The sequence below is a fragment of the Hyperolius riggenbachi genome, chromosome 10, assembly GCF_040937935.1.
Source record: "Hyperolius riggenbachi isolate aHypRig1 chromosome 10, aHypRig1.pri, whole genome shotgun sequence".
NCBI classification, from domain to species: Eukaryota; Metazoa; Chordata; class Amphibia; order Anura; family Hyperoliidae; genus Hyperolius; species Hyperolius riggenbachi.
Window position 1 is genome coordinate 221,162,753 of NC_090655.1, and position 21,579 is coordinate 221,184,331.

The 21,579-nt window shown below is 44.8% G+C and overlaps 1 protein-coding gene across 1 annotated transcript in view; it reads left to right on the forward strand.

Moving 5' to 3' along the window:
* The first annotated feature begins 1,237 nt into the window (after positions 1-1,237).
* The window catches only part of LOC137536833 (zinc finger protein 569-like), a 62,566-nt gene continuing 42,224 nt past the window's right edge, over positions 1,238-21,579 (forward strand). Inside the window, exons 1-5 of the mRNA XM_068259023.1 lie at positions 1,238-2,463; positions 9,227-9,302; positions 12,136-12,262; positions 14,158-14,271; positions 16,253-17,159. Of these exons, the coding sequence (XP_068115124.1) occupies positions 2,462-2,463; positions 9,227-9,302; positions 12,136-12,262; positions 14,158-14,271; positions 16,253-17,159 (1,226 nt within the window). The 5' untranslated portion in view covers positions 1,238-2,461. The remainder of the gene's footprint in view (positions 2,464-9,226; positions 9,303-12,135; positions 12,263-14,157; positions 14,272-16,252; positions 17,160-21,579) is intronic.

Consider the following 21,579-nt stretch of genomic DNA (forward strand, 5'->3'; position numbering starts at 1 on the left):
GCAAACTGATAAGCAATCTCATCAGATCGACCTAAATTTTCCACCCTGCCAGTTGGAAATCGATCGAAATCGGCCATCGATCGGTCAGCCAGAAAATCGGCTGAGTGTATGGGCCCCTTAACTCTGTGTGTGTGCCTGCTTGTATAACTTCTTATCTTTGTAGTAGAGAATTGCTGCAGAGATCTTGTTTTTAAAGACTGAAAGAGTTACTAAAGGACTACATGAACAGAGGCAAGACATCTTTATGGGGCCCTTTTGACCTCCTGGGGCCCATAAGCAGTTGATTAGTTTGCCTGGTTGAAGATCCGGCTCTGCCCCTAGTGACCAGGCCATTTTTTACAAAATAGGTCACTGCAGCTTTAAGGGCTCGCTGCAACTCAGCACAAGTGATCACACACACACACACACACACACACACACACACACACACACACACACACACACACACACACACACACACACACACACACACACACACACACACACACACACACACACACACACACACACACACACACACACACACACACACACACACACACACACACACACACACACACACACACACACACACACACACACACACACACACACACACACACACACACACACCCTCTTTTCTGCCCAGCTCTCTGTTGGTGGGCAAGGATCGCTCCCAGGATGTTTATTTTTTTATTTTATTTTCTTAATAAATATGCCTATTTTTCTATCCCTCCCCCAGCCAGCCAATCAGCGTGATCGACTGTCATGGGCTTCACTTTTTTGCCTCCTAGAGGGACAGCCGTGTCACACGGCTGTCCCCAGTACAGCGCTGCTGTAAATCGCAGCGCTGTACAATGTTAATAGACGGCAGTTTCACCGTCTAACAGTTACCTAGCGGCGATCGCCGCTGGGAGGCTGATGGTGAAGCGGAGCTCTGTCATTCATACGGAGATGCACGCACGATCTCCTGCAATCTCCGCCTGCAGCCATTCACGCCAATCGGCATGGGGTGGCCCTGTGGTTGCCACACTGCTCACGCCAATCGGCGTGGAGCAGTCGCTAAGTAGTTATAGTGTGTTGTTGTTTTAGACTGGATGTACGTGGGACAATCAGACTTCACAATCTCATGTTTAGGAGAAGGATGGTGGGTGGGGGGGGGTTGGTCGTTTCTTCCTAATGACATTTGTATAGCGTGTGTACGAGCCTTTAGTAATCTTAGATGTGCCTAAAAATGTCTATCCGGGGGCGTGGCCAAGATGGCAAGCTGGTAAGACGCACGGCTCAGAGCTCCGCTGCCCGGTCTTTGAATATTATGACTAATTAACTATTTACCGGCAATTTAATCCTTACAAATTACTTTTGGAGTGTGTGACATCTTCCCATCATCCTGGATCAGTGGTACGATCCCCCTGGGGAGGAAAAGGTGACAGAGGACGGCTGCATTTACGGACAGTCTGCAAGTCGAGGACACTGCTAAACCCCAGCGTTCAACACTCCGGTACTCTCCATACCAACACCCTACGATGTCTCAAAGGGGCAATCGAAGAGACAGGAATAAATCTCCTGACAAACATACTTCTATTCCAGCAACACCTAAAATGACTCCTCGCAATGCTCCTGATAATGAAGCAGACGACCCGGAGCAGACAGTAGAAGACTTACAGCCGCCTCCTTCACCCAGCAATGAGGACCTCAGAGGACCTCATGGAAGCTATTAAACTTTGTCAGACATCGCTGTTAGGGAGAATAGACATCCTGGACACCAACATGAGTCTTGTCCGACAAGACCTGAGAAAAATCCGGGATAGAATGACAGAGGCAGAACGTAGAATTTCTACAGCCGAAGACACCATAAATGGCCATGCAGTTAACATCCCTACTCTCCAAGCACAAGTACAGACTCTTCTTGCCAGAGCTGAAGATGCTGAAAACCGTAATAGGAGAAGTAATCTTAGGTTGCTGGGAGTACCAGAGGGGACAGAAGGAACAGACACGGCAAAATACATAGAAAACCTACTGAGAGTTGCTGCCTGCAGACACGTTCTCCTCCATCTTTGTGATCGAGAGAGCACACAGGATTCCTCCTAAGAAGGGCCCCGTGGGGGCATACCCACGACCTCTCATCTTCAAACTTCTTAATTTCCAAGACAGAGACTCCATACTCAAAGCAGCACGTGAGAAGGGTGACCTACTACTGGATAATCACAAACTGATGATCTTCCCGGACTTTACAGCAGAGACCCAGAAGCAAAGAAAATCCTTCGATAACATCAAGGCTAAGCTCCGTGAGAAACAGATTTCTTATTCCATGGCTTTCCCTGCAAAACTCAGAGTACAAGATGGAGACAAAACGCTTTTTTTCTCTACACCAGCTGAAGCTTTCACATGGTTTGAAACCCGGCGCTGAGAACTTTGTAAAGTATGCCTATCAAAAAAAATGCTTCTATTATTCTGGAACTACTCCCGTTTCTGCTCATGAATGTAAGTACACCGTTTTTTTTTTTTTTTTTTTTTTTTTTTTTTACTGTTACATGGGGCTTTTCTACTGTATAGTTATCTACGAGACTCTTTTGCAAATGGCGCGGATACATTTGAAACTTAACAGTCTCAGTGACATACATATGTTTTTCCGCCTAATACTAGCCGCCCTTTTTACTGAGATACCGCCTTCTTCTTCAGACTGAACTTATGCCGCAGACGCCATGTTCAATGTCAGGAGAAATGTGCCTCCAGCGGAGGATGTACCTTACAACCTGAATCTTTATACCCATCTCCGAAGTCTCAAATTTAACAAAGCTAACAGGGCAGTATCAGCTACATAATCTATATGTTTTTTTACGGAGCCCTTTAGTAAAAGACAAAATGATGATCTATCCCTGTGCAGATTCAAACGTAGTACCTGAATAGAGTGTGGATGATCTTGCCTTGTTTCACAACAAATGTATCTATGCATATAAATAGTGTTACATTATGTTTGTTACTACATTTCTGTAAACAATCTGCAATTACAAGCTGTTTTTTCAATAGTGTGACTGAAATGCATCTCTCCCTAATTAACTACTCGATTATAGCTATGTCTCAGGGGGAAACTGTATTACTTTGTCTAATCTTACCCTGTATTCTGTGGTTATTGTGATATAGTGATATACAGCAGTATTCTCACTAGAAATGTTTAAAACCTGCTATTTCAGCACTTCAGCTATAATCATATGCATGTAAATAACCCACAGATATTGTTTAGGTTTGTCTGCTTGTATATATTCCTACTGACGATCGGTGACATACACTACTAGAATAGTCTGTAGGAGATGGGTAATAACTATATTCAATAGCTCGTTCACTGTTATGGCAATGAGGCAATACTAGCAATTTGGGTAGTGTGCTGCGGGTGATGACACTATATATCTTAGTTACAAATGCTGATGTTACAATCTCCCGATGTCCTACTAGGATGAGGGGTCACATATCTCTCCTACTTGAAAATATTATACATCGTATACTGTAATTATATTTGGGGCTGTATTAAGGCCAATAATATAACTCCAGACTACCAGATGGCATACTACGCTGAGATCTCCGCCCTAAAGGATAGATATTACTTTTAGTATATTGCCATATAGTTTAGCATTGATCTAAATGAAGAAGGCAGGTGTTAACGTTGGATAATGAATACATAAGGCTAGAGATAGTTAACCAGCCTGGCGGTATGGACGAGCTCAGCTCGTCCATCACCGCCGGAGGCTGCCGCTCAGGCCCTGCTGGGCCGATTTTCATCAAATAAAGAGCAGCACACGCAGCCGGCACTTTGCCAGCCGCGTGTGCTGCCTGATCGCCGCCGCTCTGCGGCGATCCGCCGCGAGCAGCGGCGAATGGGGGTCCCCCCAGCCGCCTGAGCCCAGCGTAGCCGGAACAAAAAGTTCCGGCCAGCGCTAAGGGCTGGATCGGAGGCGGCTGACGTCAGCTGACGTCCATGACGTCACTCCGCTCGTCGCTATGGCGACGATCTAAGCAAAACAAGGAAGGCCGCTCATTGCGGCCTTCCTTGTTTATTCTGGGCGCCGGAGGCGATCGGAAGAACGCCTCCGGAGCGCCCTCTAGTGGGCTTTCATGCAGCCAACTTTCAGTTGGCTGCATGAAATAGTTTTTTTTTATTTAAAAAAAACCCTCCCGCAGCTGCCCTGGCGATCTTAATAGAACGCCAGGGTGGTTAAACAATATTATCCTCACTGCACCTATTCCAATATGACTCCACTACTCTACTGCTGAGAAGATATACCTCCAAACAATAAACAATACTGTATAATTCACTAATATCATTAGCTGTCGGGTGTCTAATGATTGTCTTTAACCTTAAAATTCTCCTATGCTTACCTCACATCTAATACTAATCTATACCTTACTAACACAATGATGAGGTAGAGCTATAAATGAATGCCTGACATAATTAGACACCTATAGTGTTATTTGCCGTTGTTATGTTTTGGTAACGTTCAAGATTTAGTACCCTCAACTTTGGTTGAGTGAACCGGGCAGCGGACCCCGGGTAATCCTACTGCCCTCCCCTTCAGGTAGTGTTTAATTTACCTTCACAAGCTAGGTAATTTTGGGTATTAATATATATTTATAAGTGGTATATCTCTGGGTGTTATTTTTTTGTGGGATCCAGGGTGGAGGGGGTTTGATAAGAGAACACCTGTTCTCTTTGTTCTGAGTTTTTGGGTTAAAATCTCTCCTATAAGTTCTGGTCAGGAGAGATAAGGTGGGTTAGGGGTTGGTTATTTAACTTGGACAATTTTCCCTTTTTTTTACATGTCTCTTTTCTACACTACTTTTCTCTCTTTTCTCTCTACTAATTTCATACAACGAATACTCATTATGCCTAACCTGTTTGAGATTTATCTGCAAAAACTATCGCAATGGCACATACACAGTTGAAACATGTACCGTCCACTTTGACTTGTATATCCTGGAACACTAGGGGCCTAAACTCCAAATTCAAGCGGGCATTAATTTTTGATTTTCTGAAAAAATATTCCCCCCACATTTGTATATTACAAGAAACACACTTAGTAGGTAGCGCTATCATGGCTTTGAAAAAGCCTTGGGTTGGACGTTATTTCCATTCCACCTACTCCACCCACTCTAGAGGAGTGAGTATATTGTTTCACAAGTCTTTGAACATGGCAATTTTGCAGGTCAGGCTGGACAATTTTGGTCGATATGTGATAGTACATGCACTTATATTTGATATATCATATGTGATTGTAGGGCTGTACTTGCCTCCCTCGGACAATCCGGAATTATTGACAGAAATCATCTCTATAGTGGCTCAATTTTCATCTACTAATATAATAATGGCTGGGGATTTCAATGTGGTCCCTGATCCTGCTATAGATAGATTGAATCCATCGGGGACAGAACGCTTTGGATTAGCAAGATGGGCAGAGACATGCTCGCTTACCGATGCATGGAGGTGGAAACACCCCAACGACACAGCGTACACATGTGCCTCTGCCACACATAAGACCCTCTCCAGAATAGATCTTATTTATGTTACTAAGGACCTTCTCCCTTTAATCAAACAAGTGACTGTTCTACCTAGGGGGGTGTCCGACCATGCGCCCGTCCTCTTCTCCTGGCATATCGAATCCGCACTTAAGACACGACTTTGGCGTCTTTCCAGATTCTGGATCTCTGAACCAGTTGTAGATGCTGCTATTAGTACTGCTGCCCATAATTATTGGCTAGACAACGATAAAACAGCCCCACCAGAAATGGTTTGGGATGCACAAAAGGCGTACTTAAGAGGACACTATATAAAAGAAATTAGTACTGCACGAAAACAACTTACCATAGTACTTGATAATTCTGAACAAAAAACAGCTGAATTAGAAGCAAAATATACAATTTTAAAAACTCCAGAGTCATACCAACATTGGCAAGCTGCGCTTGACCATACAGAAATTCTTAGAATAGATAAGTGCAAACGGGGACTGTTAGCCAAAGCTCAACATGTCTTCGCAAAAGGAGATAAAAATGATAAAATGCTAGCCTGGCTACTTAGGGACAACGCATACTTAACAGCTATTTCTAAGATTAGAACGGATGATGGTCAGGAGCATGGGGATCAGGTTATGATTGAGCAGACCTTCCTGGACTACTATAGTAACCTATATAATACTAGAGCTCAATATACAGACTCACAACTAGAAGAATACCTACTTAACATAACATTCCCCACAATCACAGAAGACCAAACGAAGTCATTAGAAGTCCCCATCACCCTTGAAGAGATATATGATGCAATCACTGATCTGCAATGTGCTAAGTCTCCAGGGCTGGATGGCTACCCTACTGAGTTTTATAAACATTATCGTGATATTATGGCCCCTCGACTCCTATATGTGATCAAGGAGGCCTTAGACTCAGGTTCTCCTCCACCATCGTGATCTGAGGCTTTGATAACTCTCATCTTAAAACCTGGGAAAGACCCAACAGCATGTTCTTCATATCGTCCCATTTCACTCATAAATGTAGACGCTAAAATATTAGCTAAGATTCTCGCAAACAGACTCAATAAATGTATACTAAACATTATACACCCTGATCAATCAGGATTCATGCCGGGCAAGGGAACAGACATAAATTTGCGCAGACTTCATTGCAATTTAGTAGCTAACCATGAAAACAAAGGGGACAGGGTGATAGCATCCTTGGACAGTGAAAAAGCGTTTGACTCGGTGGAGTGGGGGTATCTCTGGAGAGTTATGCACAAATTTGGAATTGGCGAGAAATTTATTAAATTAACCAAATTGCTATACCAACACCCAACAGCCAGACTTAGAATTAACAACAAAATTACAGATACCTTTTCGCTGCATAGAGGTACGCGACAGGGATGCCCCCTCTCCCCGAGTCTTTTTGCTATAGCTATTGAACCGCTAGCAATCCTCTTAAGACAGTCAAACGGGATCCATGGGTTAAAATTGGGCAATCTTGAAGAAAAGGTTTCTTTATATGCCGATGACCTGCTACTCTACCTTGCAGATTCAGGCCATTCCCTCACCGCAGCGCTTGAGGTCATTAATGGCTTTGGAACATGGTCGGGGTTGAAGATTAACTGGCACAAATCTATTTTATTCCCCTTGGACAACCAAATCCTTCATCAAAGCCCCACTCTAACAACTCTGCAATGGGTGGATAAATTTACATACCTAGGTATTATAATTCAAAAGGATTTGAAACTGTTTGTGCCAAATAATCTCTTTCCTATAATTAAATCTATTAAAGACAAATGTACCATATGGCATAACTTACCTTTAAATTTAATCGGCCGAGTTAATACTATCAAAATGATGCTGTTGCCCAAGCTTAACTATGTTTTTCGCAATACTCCAGTTTGGATTCCCCAAAAACACTTTAATGATATTAATAAAGTACTAAACCCATTCATTTGGTCCCATAAGATCCCTCGTATTTCAACACAAACACTGGAACTAGCTCCTGCAGATGGTGGGCTGGCCTTACCTAACCTCTTTTATTATTTTATTGCAGCACTATTAGTTACCATCAGGTGGTGGTTCTCCAGAAATGAAAAAAACCCGGCAGTAGTTATAGAAGCAGCCATTATAGGCTCTTACGAAGCTCTCCTTAATTCACCCTTTAGAGGTCCTAAATCCTCCCCTCTGATAACTGAAGTCATGAAAACCACACTCAAAGCTTGGCAGTTTACACAAACAAAATTATCTAAAGCCAACTCCTGGTCACCATATACGCCCTTATGGGGTAACCCTCATCTGCATCACTTCAGTACAATTCCAGATCCGATCATTTGGGCTAATCATGAAATTAAGAAGCTGAGAGATATTGCCCCTGATGGTAACTTACTACCCTTTCACCAACTTAAACAGGATTACAGTCTTCCAAACCATATGTTATTCGGTTTCTTCAACTAAGGCACGCTGCGCAATCACAATTTGGTCATGGTAGGATTCAACTAGATTCTAACCCCATAGAAGCACTTCTATTGATAGAATATTTAAAGAAACCCCTTTCTAATATTTACTCGGAACTTCTTTTATATCTAGGACACAATACAGACAAAATTAAAGCTCAATGGGGAGCGGACCTGGGCGATATAGACAATGAGGACTGGGAAGAGGTGGTGGGCAGAGGGACAGAATTCTTAATATCATCCAGAGATAGACTAGTCCACTTAAAATACATCCACAGAACTTACTTTACGCCATGTAGACTCCATAAGATGAACCTTTCGCATTCTAATCTATGCACAAGATGTCATGCAGCTGAAGGAACATATATACACATGTTCTGGACTTGCCCAGCACTAACAGGCTTCTGGAATCAGATTGAGAAAGTCATTGGACGTATTCTTGATTGCCCATTTAAACTTGAACCCCAACTAGCGTCTCTTGGACTGTTCGGTCATGGTCTTTATTCTAAACATAAAAGAATTATGATTTTTACACTGTGTCACACTGCAAGGAAAGTTATTCTGACCCATTGGAATCAGCCAGCCATTCCTACAAAAACGGAATGGATTAATACTGTAAATAAAGCCTTACCACTATATAAACTTACCTATAAAAGTAGGAACTGTCCTAATAAGTTCGATGGAGTCTGGGCAGCATGGTGCGATAAATACCTTAGAAATATAGCTACAGATATATAAAATACTCTTCCTATATGGCATGATTAGTAATATCTCACTGCACAATATGGGGAGTCCAGCGTTGTGTGAAGGCAGGTGCAGCCCTAACAGGTATGCTTATGTGATTTCTTACCCTTCCTATAGGAATGAAATGATTTTACCGATAAAATGCTTTCCCCCAACTGGGAACTGGGAACTATTAATACTGACATTGATTATGATGTAATGGCATAATGTTGTAACTACTTTCTTCCTAATCTTTTCTTTCTCTCCATGAATACTCGGACAATACTCTGAAGCATAGAATGCACTCTCTCTCTATTCATTTCTACCTCTTCTCTTTTCTTTAATCTCTACTCTTACTGGGTGTTTTTTTTTCCTTGTAAGGTCATGTTGACCTGGGGGTAATCTGTTTGCTTACTGTCTTGTTATTATAACAAAAGACTTCAATAAAATTTAAACTGTTAAAAAAAAATGTCTATCCGGTGAGTTGATGGACAGAAAATACTCAATCAGCAGTCTGTGTCTTTACTTACATTCGTCGTTTTAATTTTGTGTTTCCAATCTGTTTAGGTTACTTCTGGATCCGTCACCAACCATGAGGTCTCGATCATCAGCAAGAAAGAGGAAAAATCAACAGCGTGGACAGGTACGCTGTAATGGTTGCTCATAAAATATAGCTGCCATTTACATGAGTTCATAGTGCATTAAAGGACAACTGTAGCGAGAGGTATATGGAGGCTGCCATATTTATTTCCTTTTAAGCAATACCAGTTACCGGGCTTTCCTGCTGACCCTTTGTCTCTAATACTTTTAGTCCTAGACCCTAAACAAGACAAATAAGACAAGACAAATAACATTTATATTGCGCTTTTCTCCTTGCGGACTAGGACTAGGACTAGGGCGCGCTCTATTGGCAGTAGCAGTGTAAGGGAGACTTGCCAAAGGTCTCCTACTGAATTAGTGCTGGCTTACTGAACAGGCAGAGCCGAGATTCGAACCCTGGTCTCCTGTGTCAGAGGCAGAGCCCTTAACCATTACACCATCAGCCAACTGCTAGCATGCAGCAGATCAGGTGTTTCTGACATTATTGTCAGACCTGACAAGATTAGCTGCATGCTTGTTTCTGGCGTGATTCAGACACTTCTGCAACCAAATAGATCAGTAGGTCTGCCAGGCAACTGGTGTTGTTTAAAAGGAAAAATGGCAGCCCCCATATAGTTCTCACTTCAGTTGTCCTTTAAACTTGTCCAAGGCAGCCGATACCACCTATGCCGAGAATCTACAAGTGAAACAGCCCGCTTTTATTTCTGTTTGCAAGAAAAGCAATTGTGCAAATTAGTGATAGTGTGTAAAGGTTTGCGATTGCAAATGTGTAAAGCCAGCTAAAGCCCAAGCTTAGCAGTTATGTTGATTAGTGTAAATTATTAGTACAGCAGAGTCCCTGATATTCGGCACCGGCAGGGATCGCCTGATGCCCGGATCCATGTGCTTGCCGCTTGCTTCAGCAACCGGCCTAAAGAGCCCAAACCTAACAGCCTTGCTTGCAGCACCTAGCAGCTTTCCCGGCTTCCCCCATGCATGCAAGCCAGTGTGTCACCTGACCCACATCGGGTCATGTGACACATTGATTTGCGTGGAAGGACGGTGGAAGCCACTAGTAGCCTTCTAGGTTCTGCAGAAAGGCTTCTAGACATCGCTGGAGGCTCGGTAAGTATTTTAAAAGCCTCAAAACACGCTGAAAGCAAAGTCCCCATTATCCCTCAGCCATGCCGGTTAGTTAAGCCTTCCGGTTGCCTGATTTCTGGGTAACTGGGACTTAGCTGTATTTTTGGGGGAACTGAGCTTTTCCGGTTCCCAGCTATGCCCTTATCCGTACAGTTGTAAAGCTGTGTACACACACTAGATCAAGCGGGGCAAAAGAGCCTGATAATGACGGCCTCTCCCAAGAAACTAGTGTGGGTACAGCAGCCTCCAATCTCTCTTGGCATGTTGGCAAGCAATCTGCCTGGCAGATCAACTCAGCTGGGTGCTGCCTGAGAAGATTGTTCTCCCCACTCACCCTGCCTGCTCCGTGACACGCCTTGTGTGCTGCTTCGTCTCCACCTCCCCCTGTATTGCAACCACCTCCACCTTGCACTGTCACCGGCGGAATGGAGTCCCAGTCCCTGCCAGGTAACGTGCCTTGTGCGTGCGTATGAGGCAAACCACTGAATTAAAACGTCTTGTTGGAGCTCCAGGACGTTTTAATGTGCTGCTCGCCCCCGTTGTGCACGCCCACCGCTTGTACCCATTGGGGCACAGAGGGGAACAAGCCCTTCCCCTTCCCTAATCGTGCTGAGGAGCCACAATCCGATCAGGGGCCATGTCCATTCATTATACATGAACTAGTAAAAGCATAGTGAAATGTAAAAAAAAATAATAAAATGAACACTCCCTGTAAATCAGAATTGTGTTTGCAGCGTCATCTAGAGGCAACAAAGTAAAAATACACACACCATACATTTTTCATTAAAAATGAATATAATTAATCCCTTCCACTTCCAAAGACACACACTAATACACACACACAAACAGTTAAAAAAAATAGTTGCCTTAGGGACAATTTTTTTAATATGCATATCATGAGGCTATATTACTGTTATTTTACTATGTAAGGGCTTGTAAAAATGGACCCGACACACACACACAAAAAAAAATTACACCTATATTTCCAAATAAAATAATGTAGCCATACATTGTGATAGGGACATAATTTACAATTTGTAATAACCAGGACAAATGGGCAAATAAAATAAATGGGTTTTTGATTATGGTAACATTTATTTTAAAACTAAAACTGGTAGAAAACTGAAATATTTTTTTTTCCATTTTTTTTCATATTATTCCCGTTAAACTGCATTTAGAATAAAATAATTCTTATCAAAATGTACTACCCAAAGAAAGCCTAATAGGTGGCACAAAAAACAAGGTATAGAGCATTATGTTGTGAAAAGTAATAAAAAAGTTATTGGCGAATTAAAGGGAAGAGCGCTGACAGGTGAAAATGGCTCTGGTCCGTTAGGGTAAAAACCCCTTGGGGGTGAAGTGGTAAAAGCATATCTGAAGCGAGGAGAGAGAAAAGTAAATTAGATACTCACCTCAGTAGTGGGAATCTTCAGGACAATCCATCTTCCTAGTTCATCCTTGTACCCACCCTTCCAGCGTTGGATCCCTGCGAACATACTTGACAAGAGCTTGTCATGATAACCAGGAAACATACAGGACAATAATGGAGACATGGGTGACACATTTAATCAGGTGACTGATTTATACATCTCTAATTGGCTTTTGTAGGATAAACCAGGAAACAGAAGTGAGATATGATCACATGATAGTGATTAGCCAGTCATTGATCACATGCCTATTCATTTTTGTAGTAGAACTTATCATCATTCGTCAGTAATGGCTGCCTCCATGTTTTCCCACAATGTGTTTCACAGGAAGGCTGCGTGTTTGATGACGTGGCCGTGTATTTCACTGAGGGCGAGTGGGCGTGTCTGACCGATGAAGAGAAGGCGCTGTACAAGGAGGTGATGATGGAGAATTATCACACTCTCAAGTCTCTGGGTAAGAACAGCCGTGCATTATGTGTTGCCATAAAACAGGTCATCCTGCCACCCTATTTCTAACTTGTTCTACAGCCAATCAGATTCAAGGATTGAAGATGATGTCATCAGGGGACAGTGCAAGTGAGATGATGGGATAGAGAGGGAGACTAAAGCTACATACATGGACTAGATTAATCCTTCCTGCTCCTATGTCAGACTATTTCTAGCATAGCTGCCGCTAAGTGGTGCCATTTCCAGATAAAATATGGCACGGCGTCACTCTTTACAGATCAAAGCGTCAGGCTAAGTCCACATTATGTAAATATTACATGTGTGCATTTGGGCTTGTTGTAGGGGTGCCGCTGTTAGATCTGGTCTGGCATGGTGTCACCCTACTTTTCTTCAGTCTCATGCTGCTCTATGTAATAACAATATATTACGCTGGCATGTGTGCAAGGGTGGAGCTACAGAGTGCCCCCCTCCCCCTGATGTCTGGTCTCCTCCTTGTTCTAAAGTAAGGCGGTACAGACCCTCTAAATGCCAGCAACAGCACACCAGGGGGGACGTGGGTGACCGTGAAAATGGATTGGAAAAGGTTAAACTTGGAGTTTGCCATCTGTGTGTTGGGTTAGGGCTTTCTTGGGGTCTCTGGGGTCTATTAAGTGCCTTGTCCTTAAAGAGGAACTATCACAAAAATCTTAAAATTTAAAACACATACAAATAAGTAGTACATTTCTTCCAGAGTAAAATGAGCCATAAATTACTTTTCTCCTATGTTGCTTTCACTGGCTGGCTGTGGTTGGGCTCTGGGGTGTTGGGTGAGGCTGAGTTGGCAGCATTTGGGCAGTGCTGGCTGTGGCTGGGCCTGGGGTGTTGGGTGAGGCTGAGTTGGCAGCATTTGGGCAGTGCTGGCTGTGGCTGGGCCTGGGGTGTTGGGTGAGGCTGTGTTGGCAGCATTTTTGGGGGGAGTGGTCTGGCTGGCTGTGGCTGGGGTGTTGGGTAAGGCTGAGTTGGCAGCATTTGGGGAGTTGTCCGGCTGGCTGTGGCTTTCTCTGTTTTGGAGTTTGGTCCTCAAAGATGTGTAGCAGGGTTATTTATGGTTTTATAGTTTCCTGCTTTCTCTTTGATGTGGGGAAAGAGCTTCTCAAATTCCTCCAGTCTGCATTCAGTGCCTTGAATCAAGATGGTGCCACTGTGATAAACATTGATGGTAAATGCTGTCTGTTGGGAGTCCTCTTCCTCCTTAAGGGCTTGTACACACGCACTACGGCCGGCAACGACGGGTCCGTCAGACCCTCCCGCTGGGCGGACTTTCAGGCGACAGTAGCGCGTGTGTACGCACTGTCGGCGGACTGATAAGGCTGTTTCTGAGCGATCCGCCGGATCGTTCAGAAACAGCCTTATCAGTCTGCCGACAGTGCGTACACACGCGCTACTGTCGCCTGAAAGTCCGCCCAGCGGGAGGGTCTGATGGACCCGTCGTTGCCGGCCGTAGTGCGTGTTTACGCACCTTAATTCTGATTTATTTGCCCAGGTCCAGGTTGATGTCCTTAATTGTAATGTCCTTGTAGTGTCCACAAAATTCCATGTGCCGGGCCAAGGTGTGCTCTGTATAGAATATTACATTTATTTTGCTTTCTTGTTCTTTATAATAATACAATACAATAACATTTCTATAGCACTTTTCTCCCATAGTACTCAAAGCGCTTAGGCTCTCTTAGACGCTTTATAATCTGCAAACAGTTTCTGGATTTCTTTCAGTATGTCTTTCTTAAACACAGGAAGCGGATCCTGTGTTAAAAATAGGATCCGGTTCCACTTTAAAAAACACGGATCCGTTCGCTACGTAACGCGAGAATGTCTGACATAATTGAAAGTGGCATCGGATAACAAAATGTATGTTCTGTTACACAGGAAGGATCAGCAGCAAGCCTGCACTAATATCTGCCATAGAGAGAGGGGAGGAGCCATGTTTGGGGAACTGCCCAAATCCTGTGGAGGCGGAGTTTCCTCAGGCAACCAAAAGAGGTCTGTATTGTCATTGCCATTTCTATATCGTGACTTCACTGCCTGATTTGTGTACTTTACAAATGTACGTTCCCTAGGCTGCTACTAAATACTGATTTGTGACTGACGCAGAGTGTTGGGTGCAGAGCTAATACTATCACCTGTCCCCCCGGCATGCCTCTGCCCATGTCCGGTGTCTTTACGCCATGCCGCAGGAGTTCAAACATGGCCACCAGACTGACCATCAGCTAGATCCTTCCCTAGATTTGAGAGGGATCTTTTAGCTACACAGATTTTCAATAGATTTCATCGTGAAATTCAATGAAAATCGGTGGAGATGCTGCCGCCTGCTTGACTTCCCAGGTCTACCCCCACCTCCCCATCCGTGCCAGAGGCAGAGCTCTCATCTATCCGGTTGTCACGCCTCCTTCCATGTCCAGTGGCTTTTGTATACACACTTTAAGAGAGAAGTCCGGGCACCTTATGAGTTGCAAATTCCACCAAGACATACAAAACACCAAGCTGTTAGGGGGAGCCTAACAGCTGTTTCGCAAGCCTGCTTCCTCAGAGACCATACTTTTTTGGTCTCTGTGGAAGCAGGCGTTTTTTTGCTTGCAAAACAGCTGTCAGTCCTTAGCATTGGTGTTTTGTATCTGTCTTTGGTGGGGATGAAATAAATGGTGGAATTTGCAACTTATCTGGTGCCCAGACCGCTCTATCCAAGTGTGTATAGTCGACTTCCTAGGCGGAGGCACAGTGAGTTATCCCCCTAACCCCCACGAGCCGATCATATTATTTCTCTTTAATTGGAACATCTGGTGGCTTTTCACCATGCTGTGGCGCTCCTCTTCCTCCCTGTGTCACGTGAAAAAAGCTGTACTAGAGATCTGGCAGTAATGCAGTATACATCTCGGACCTCTAGTGTTTAAACTCCGGCTGACACTGGGAGGAGGAGCCCCGTGGCATGGAGCACCAGAAATGGGAGGAGGCGTGCCAGCTGGACAGGTGAGAGCTCTGCTGCCGGCTGGGTGGAGCACGGATAGGGGGAGACCTGAGAGGTCAGGCGGGCAGCAGTGGTTCCACAGATTTTCAATCCATTTCACAATTCAATCCATTGAAAATCAGTGTACAGTGTGTGGGAAGCTAATAGATCTTGGGAAGGATCTATCTGATGGTCAATCTGGTGGCCATCTATAAGTGTATGGCCACCTTTAGTCCCCCCCCCCCTCCCCCCCCCCTTCCTTTCTGACTGTCATTTTCTATACCAAGTACCACTTGAATTTATGTGATAGCCTTAAAAGTCCCAAAGACAGAAAATAAGGGAAACCTTTTTTAGTAGGTTCCACAATAGCAGTATAGACAGGCATAAAACCTAAAATAGCTTCTAACCCTTTTCTGCATTATCCAAAGTTAAATCAAGCATTAAAGAGACACTGAAGCGAAAAAAAAAATTATGATGATTTGTATGTGTAGTACAGCTAAGAAATAAAACATTAAGATCAGATACATCAGTCTAATTGTTTCCAGTACAGGAAGAGTTAAGAAACTCCGGTTGTTATTTCTATGCAAAAAAAGCAATTAAGCTCTATGACTTTCAAAGTCCTGGAGAGGGCTGTTATCTGACTTTTATTATCTCAAGTGTTATTGAACTAATTACTTTTCTTCTGCCAGAGGAGAGGTCATTAGTTCACAGACTGCTCTGAAAGAATCATTTTGAATGCTGAGTGTTGTGTAATCTGCACATATTCTAGAATGATGCAATGTTAGAAAAACACTATATACCTGAAAATAAAAATATGAGAATATTATCTTTGCTGCTAAACTTCTAGTAATCATTCATAGTACACAACCAATTCATTATATCATATATTTTTTTTCCGCTTCAGTGTCTCTTTAAAGAACACCTCATGTTAGGAATATGGAGTCTATTTGTGACTTCCTTCTAATATAGTATTGCTTCATTCTCACTTGTGTTTTGATCTATCAACTTTATTTCCATCAGAACTGTACACAGAAATGGACAAATTCAAAAGCCTTCTGAACAGTACACTGCAGCCTACCAAAGTCCTCCAAGCTCCTCTCCTAGTCCAGAGGAAGAATGTGAGGAAAGCTGTGAGGAAGAACCTCAAGGAGCAGAGCGTTCTCCAAGAAAATGTCCCGCTATCTCCAGAAGCTTCCCCTCCCATTTGTCCCATCATCTTAATCAAGAGCCGCCTCTCTCCTGACCCCAAAAGTAAGAAAAACAACTGTGTGGCAATTCTGACTTATCAGCTAGCAAACCCAGGTAGGAGTTATGCCTCCATAGACAGAAATGTGCCACCAAACAGACTTTCAGATTCAGAGGCTTCTTTGGACACCAAAGACATTTTTGAAAAGAACCTGATGACAGCAACAAAGCCTTTCCAGTGTTCAGAGTGTGGAAAGGGTTTTACTATTCTGGGGAACCTCCAAAGACATCAGAAGTTTCACACTGGCTGGAGAGCGGAGTCTTGTCCTGAATGCGGGAAAGTCTGTAGCACTCATTACCAACTGGTGAATCATCTGCGTAGTCACACCAGAGAGAAACCACATCATTGCCCTGAATGTGGCAAATCCTTCCATTCTAGCAGTCTCCTCGCCATCCACATGAGGATTCACACAGGGGAAAAGCCGTACGAGTGTAAAGAGTGTGGAAAGCGCTTCACATGTGACTCGCATCTTTCCCGCCACATTATGGTCCACACGGGCGAGCGGCCTTTCAATTGTAGCGAATGTGGAAAAGGCTTTGCCACAAGGCCCCATCTCCTCCGGCACCAACGGATCCATACCGGGGAAAGGCCGTTTCTTTGTTCTGAATGTGGGTGGAGCTTCGCCAATGACTTTCAGCTCCTTCGACACCAGAGGGCCAAACATTTATCAAAGAGACACCGGTCTTAACTCTGTAACAAATGTACATTTTAATTTTTTAGATTGTATTGTTGGCAGAAAAAATGCAAACCAACTTGAGACCAATCTTTTGTTTCTTTTGGATGGAGTGAGGAATTTATTCTCGCTGTCTGTTTCTCATCAGGGAAGACTTTCTTTACTTTCTGTCAGGGTGAACCCCAGGCCTTAACCACTTGAGGACTGCAGTGATTAACCCCCCTGAAGACCAGGCCTTTTAATTGTTAAAATGGCCACTGCAGCTTTAAGGCCAAGCTGCAGGACCGCACAACACAGTACACTAGTGATTCCCCCCACCAACAGAGCTCTCTGTTGGTGGGGTTTGATCGCCCCCCATTTGTTTATTTTTTTAAAATAAATATTTGCTATTATTTTTGTATTTTCTTTTTACTTTTTTTTTTTTTTTTGATGATCCCTCCCACCCCCCTGCTAGCCAATAATGGCGATCGGCTATCATAGGCTTCTGCCTATGAGAGCCGATCGCTCTCATGTGCCCCAGGGGGACAGCCGTGTCACACGGCTGTCCCCAGTACAGCGCTGCTGCTGATCGCAGCGCTGTACATGTAAATACACTGCGTTTTCACCGTGTAACAGTCTTCCGAGACTGAAGGCGGAGCTCGGCTCCGCCCACCAGGCAGGAGATGCGCGCGATCTCCTGCAAACTGCTGCCCCAGGACTTTACGCCGATCGGCGTTAGGTGGTCCTGGGGCTGCCACCACGCCCATCGGCATGACGCGGTCGGCAAGCAGTTAAATTGTTCCTTATACGAGAAGCGTCTAAGGTACCATACTTACCTGGGGCTTCCTTAAGCCCCTTTGAGGCCGCTCGTTCCTCACCTCCCCAAGTGGCTCCTGTCACCTGCAATTCAGTGTGAAGGCCTGGCAGGTCGTGCTTCATTCGCGCATGAACAGCCCAGCCAGGCGTGCTCCACCATCTTGCTCCTACGGCTGGGAGCGTTCTCTGAGTGAGTGCGTTGGGGGAGCGCACCAGGCCGCCCATGCATGATGATTCACGACTCGGTCAGGCTTTCCTGCTGAAGTGAAAGTGACAGGAGCCACCCGGGGAGATTGCGAGGGACAAGCGGCCTCAAAGGGGCTTAAAGCGACCCAGAGATTAAAAAAACTAAATATTTGATACTTACCATGGGGTTCCTCGAGCTCCATAAGCTCATCTGAGTCCCACGCTGTCCTCCTGCGGTCTGCCATTCAGCCGCGATCAGCCCCGGTAACTGCTCAGTTACGTCCAGTCTGGGTCTAATCGCAGCTGAACGGCAGACCACGGGAGGATGGCGTGGGACGAGCTTATGGGGCTGGAGGAAGCCCCGAATAAGTATCAAATCTTTTCGAGTTTTTTTAATCTCTGGTACACTTTAAAGAGGAACTGTAACGACAAAACGTCCCCTGGGGGGTACTCACCTCGAGTGGGGGAAGCCTCCGTATCCTAATGAGGCTTCCCACGCCGTCCTCTGTCCCACGGGGGTCTCGCTGCAGCCCTCCGTGCAGCGGTGACGTCAATATTTACCTTCCCAGCTCCTGCGCAGGCGCTCTGACGTCTGTCGGCTCCGAAGTAGGCGGAAATACCCGATCGCCGTCGGGTCTGCTCTACTGCGCAGGCGCAAGTTTCCGGCGCCTGTGCAGTAGAGCGGACCCGACGGAGATCAGGTATTTCCGTCTATTTCCGTGCCGAAAGCAGCCACAGCGCCCCCGCTGGAGCCAGCAAAGGTAAATATTGAAGTCACAGTCGGGCCTGTCGCCGGCTGTTCGGAGGGCTGCAGCGAGACCCCCATGGGAAGTCTCATTAGGATCCGGAGGCTTCCCCCACCCGAGGTGAGTACCCCCCAGGGGATCTTTTTCATGTTACAGAGTCTCTTTAAGGAAGCCCTAGGTAAGTGTGGAACCTGAGACGCTTCTCATCTCAGGTTCCCTTTAAAATACAGTGGTTTGCAAAAGTATTTGGCCCCTTGAAGTTTTCCACATTTTGTCACATTACTGCCACAAACATGAATCCATTTTATTGGAATTCCACATGAAAGACCAATACAATGTGGTGTACACATGAGAAGTGGAACGAAGCTCATACATGATTCCAAACATTTTTTACAAATAACTGCAAAGTGGGGTGTGTATAATTATTCAGCCTCCTGAGTCAATACTTTGTAGAACCACCTTTTGCTGCATTTACAGCTGCCAGTCTTTTAGGGTATGTCTCTACCAGCTTTGCACATCTAGAGACTGAAATCCTTGCCCATTCTTTGCAAAACAGCTCCAGCTCAGTCAGATTAGATGGACAGCGTTTGTGAACAGCAGTTTTCAGATCTTGCCACAGATTCTTGATTAGATTTAGATCTGGACTTTGACTGGGCCATTCTAACACATGTGTATGTTTTGTTGTAAACCATTCCATTGTTGCCCTGGCTTTATTTTTAGGGTCGTTGTCCTGCTGGAAGGTGAACCTCCGCCCCAGTCTCAAGTCTTTTGCAGACTCTGAAAGGTTTTCTTCCAAGATTGCCCTGTATTTGGCTCCAACCATCTTCCCATCAACTCTGAACAGCTTCCCTGTCACTGCTGAAGAGAAGCACCCCCATGCTGCCACCACCATATTTGACAGTGGGGATGGTGTGTTCAGAGTGATGTGCAGTGTTAGTTTTCCGCCACACATAGCGTTTTGCATTTTGGCCAAAAAGTTCCATTTTGGTCTCATCTGACCAGAGAGCCTTCTTCCACATGTTTACTGTGTCCCCCACATGGCTTGTGGCAAACTGCAAATGGGACTTCTTATGCTTTTCTGTTAACAATGGCTTTCTTCTTGCCACTCTTCCATAAAGGCCAACTTTGTGCAGTGCACGACTAATAGTTGTCCTATGGACAGATTCCCCCACCTGAGCTGTAGATCTCTGCAGCTCATCCAGAGTCACCATGGGCCTCTTGGCTGCATTTCTGATCAGCGCTCTCCTTGCTCGGCCTGTGAGTTTAGGTGGACGGCCTTGTCTTGGTAGGTTTACAGTTGTGTCATACTCCTTCCATTTCTGAATGATCGCTTGAACAGTGCTCCGTGGGATGTTCAAGGCTTTGGAAATCTTTTTGTAGCCTGAGCGTGCTTTAAATTTCTCAATAACTTTATCCCTGACTTGTCTGGTGTCTTCTTTGGACTTCATGGTGTTGTTGCTCTTGGACAACCTCTGAGGCCGTCACAGAGCAGCTTTATTTGTACTGACATTAGATTACACACAGGTGCACTCTATTTAGTCATTAGCACTCATCAGGCAATGTCTATGGACAACTGACTGCACTCAGACCAAAGGGGGCTGAATAATTATGCACACCCAACTTTGCAGTTATTTATTTGTAAAAAAAAATTGGAATCATGTATGATTTTCGTTCCACTCCTCATGTGTACACCACTTTGTATTGGTCTTTCATGTGGAATTCCAATAAAATTAATTCATGTTTGTGGCAGTAATGTGACAAAATGTGGAAAACTTCAAGGGGGCTGTAACGATTGTGGAACTTTCTCCGTGATCAGCGCACAACGCGTGCGCTGATACGGCGGAAATCCTCCACAAGCTTATAATTGCAGGAACCCAGCAAAAGGTGCTACGCACCCGTAGAGGGAAATTCCTGTCGGCAGATAACGCTGGGGAGTGCAGAGGAACCAATCCTCTGTACCTCCACAAATGCCAGACAGGAATTGTGCGAAGCGCAGAACGCAATCGCAAGAGAAGCGATTGCAAATGAGAACGAGCAAAGGGACAGGTTGTATGTGTGTGCGCCAAACCAAGAAAGGCGATTGCCAAAAGTGACACAAGGCAGATCAGAACAGAATACGAGGATAGCAAAGGCACAGCAAATCATACAATGAGGAGATACGGAAAATAACAAACGCTAACTGAACGCGATCACCGCACTCATTCGCAACAGTGCACGCGTTCATGCGCGGTCTCCACGTGATAAGCACAATAGAGACAAGCACGCCTAACTAACCATCGACAGACAAACATGAAACAGAGGACGCGAGCGCTTGCTTAACGGTTACCTCACCGAGCCTCCAGCAAGCGTTCGTCGCAGACAAGACAGACACACGAAAACAGGGATAAGCGAGAGATAGGATCCACAGCACTAGCGAAAGTGGCTAGCGCGATCCAGGAAGACAGATCAGAAGGGGCTACCAGTAACAACCGCTGTTCTGGTTAGCACCCAAACACACAGAACGATTTCCTGTCGACCACCGCTGGGACAGGACAATCGCAACAGACAAACAAAACAGATAAGCAATCCTAACTGCACTAGGGAAACCTGCCCGGTGCAGTTTCCAGGAATTACTCTAAGCTGATCTTCAAACAGAGAGTAAGGCTGACACTCCTCCAGGAGTGTTTCACAGGAAGGAATCCTTATGACCAGCCAAGCATTG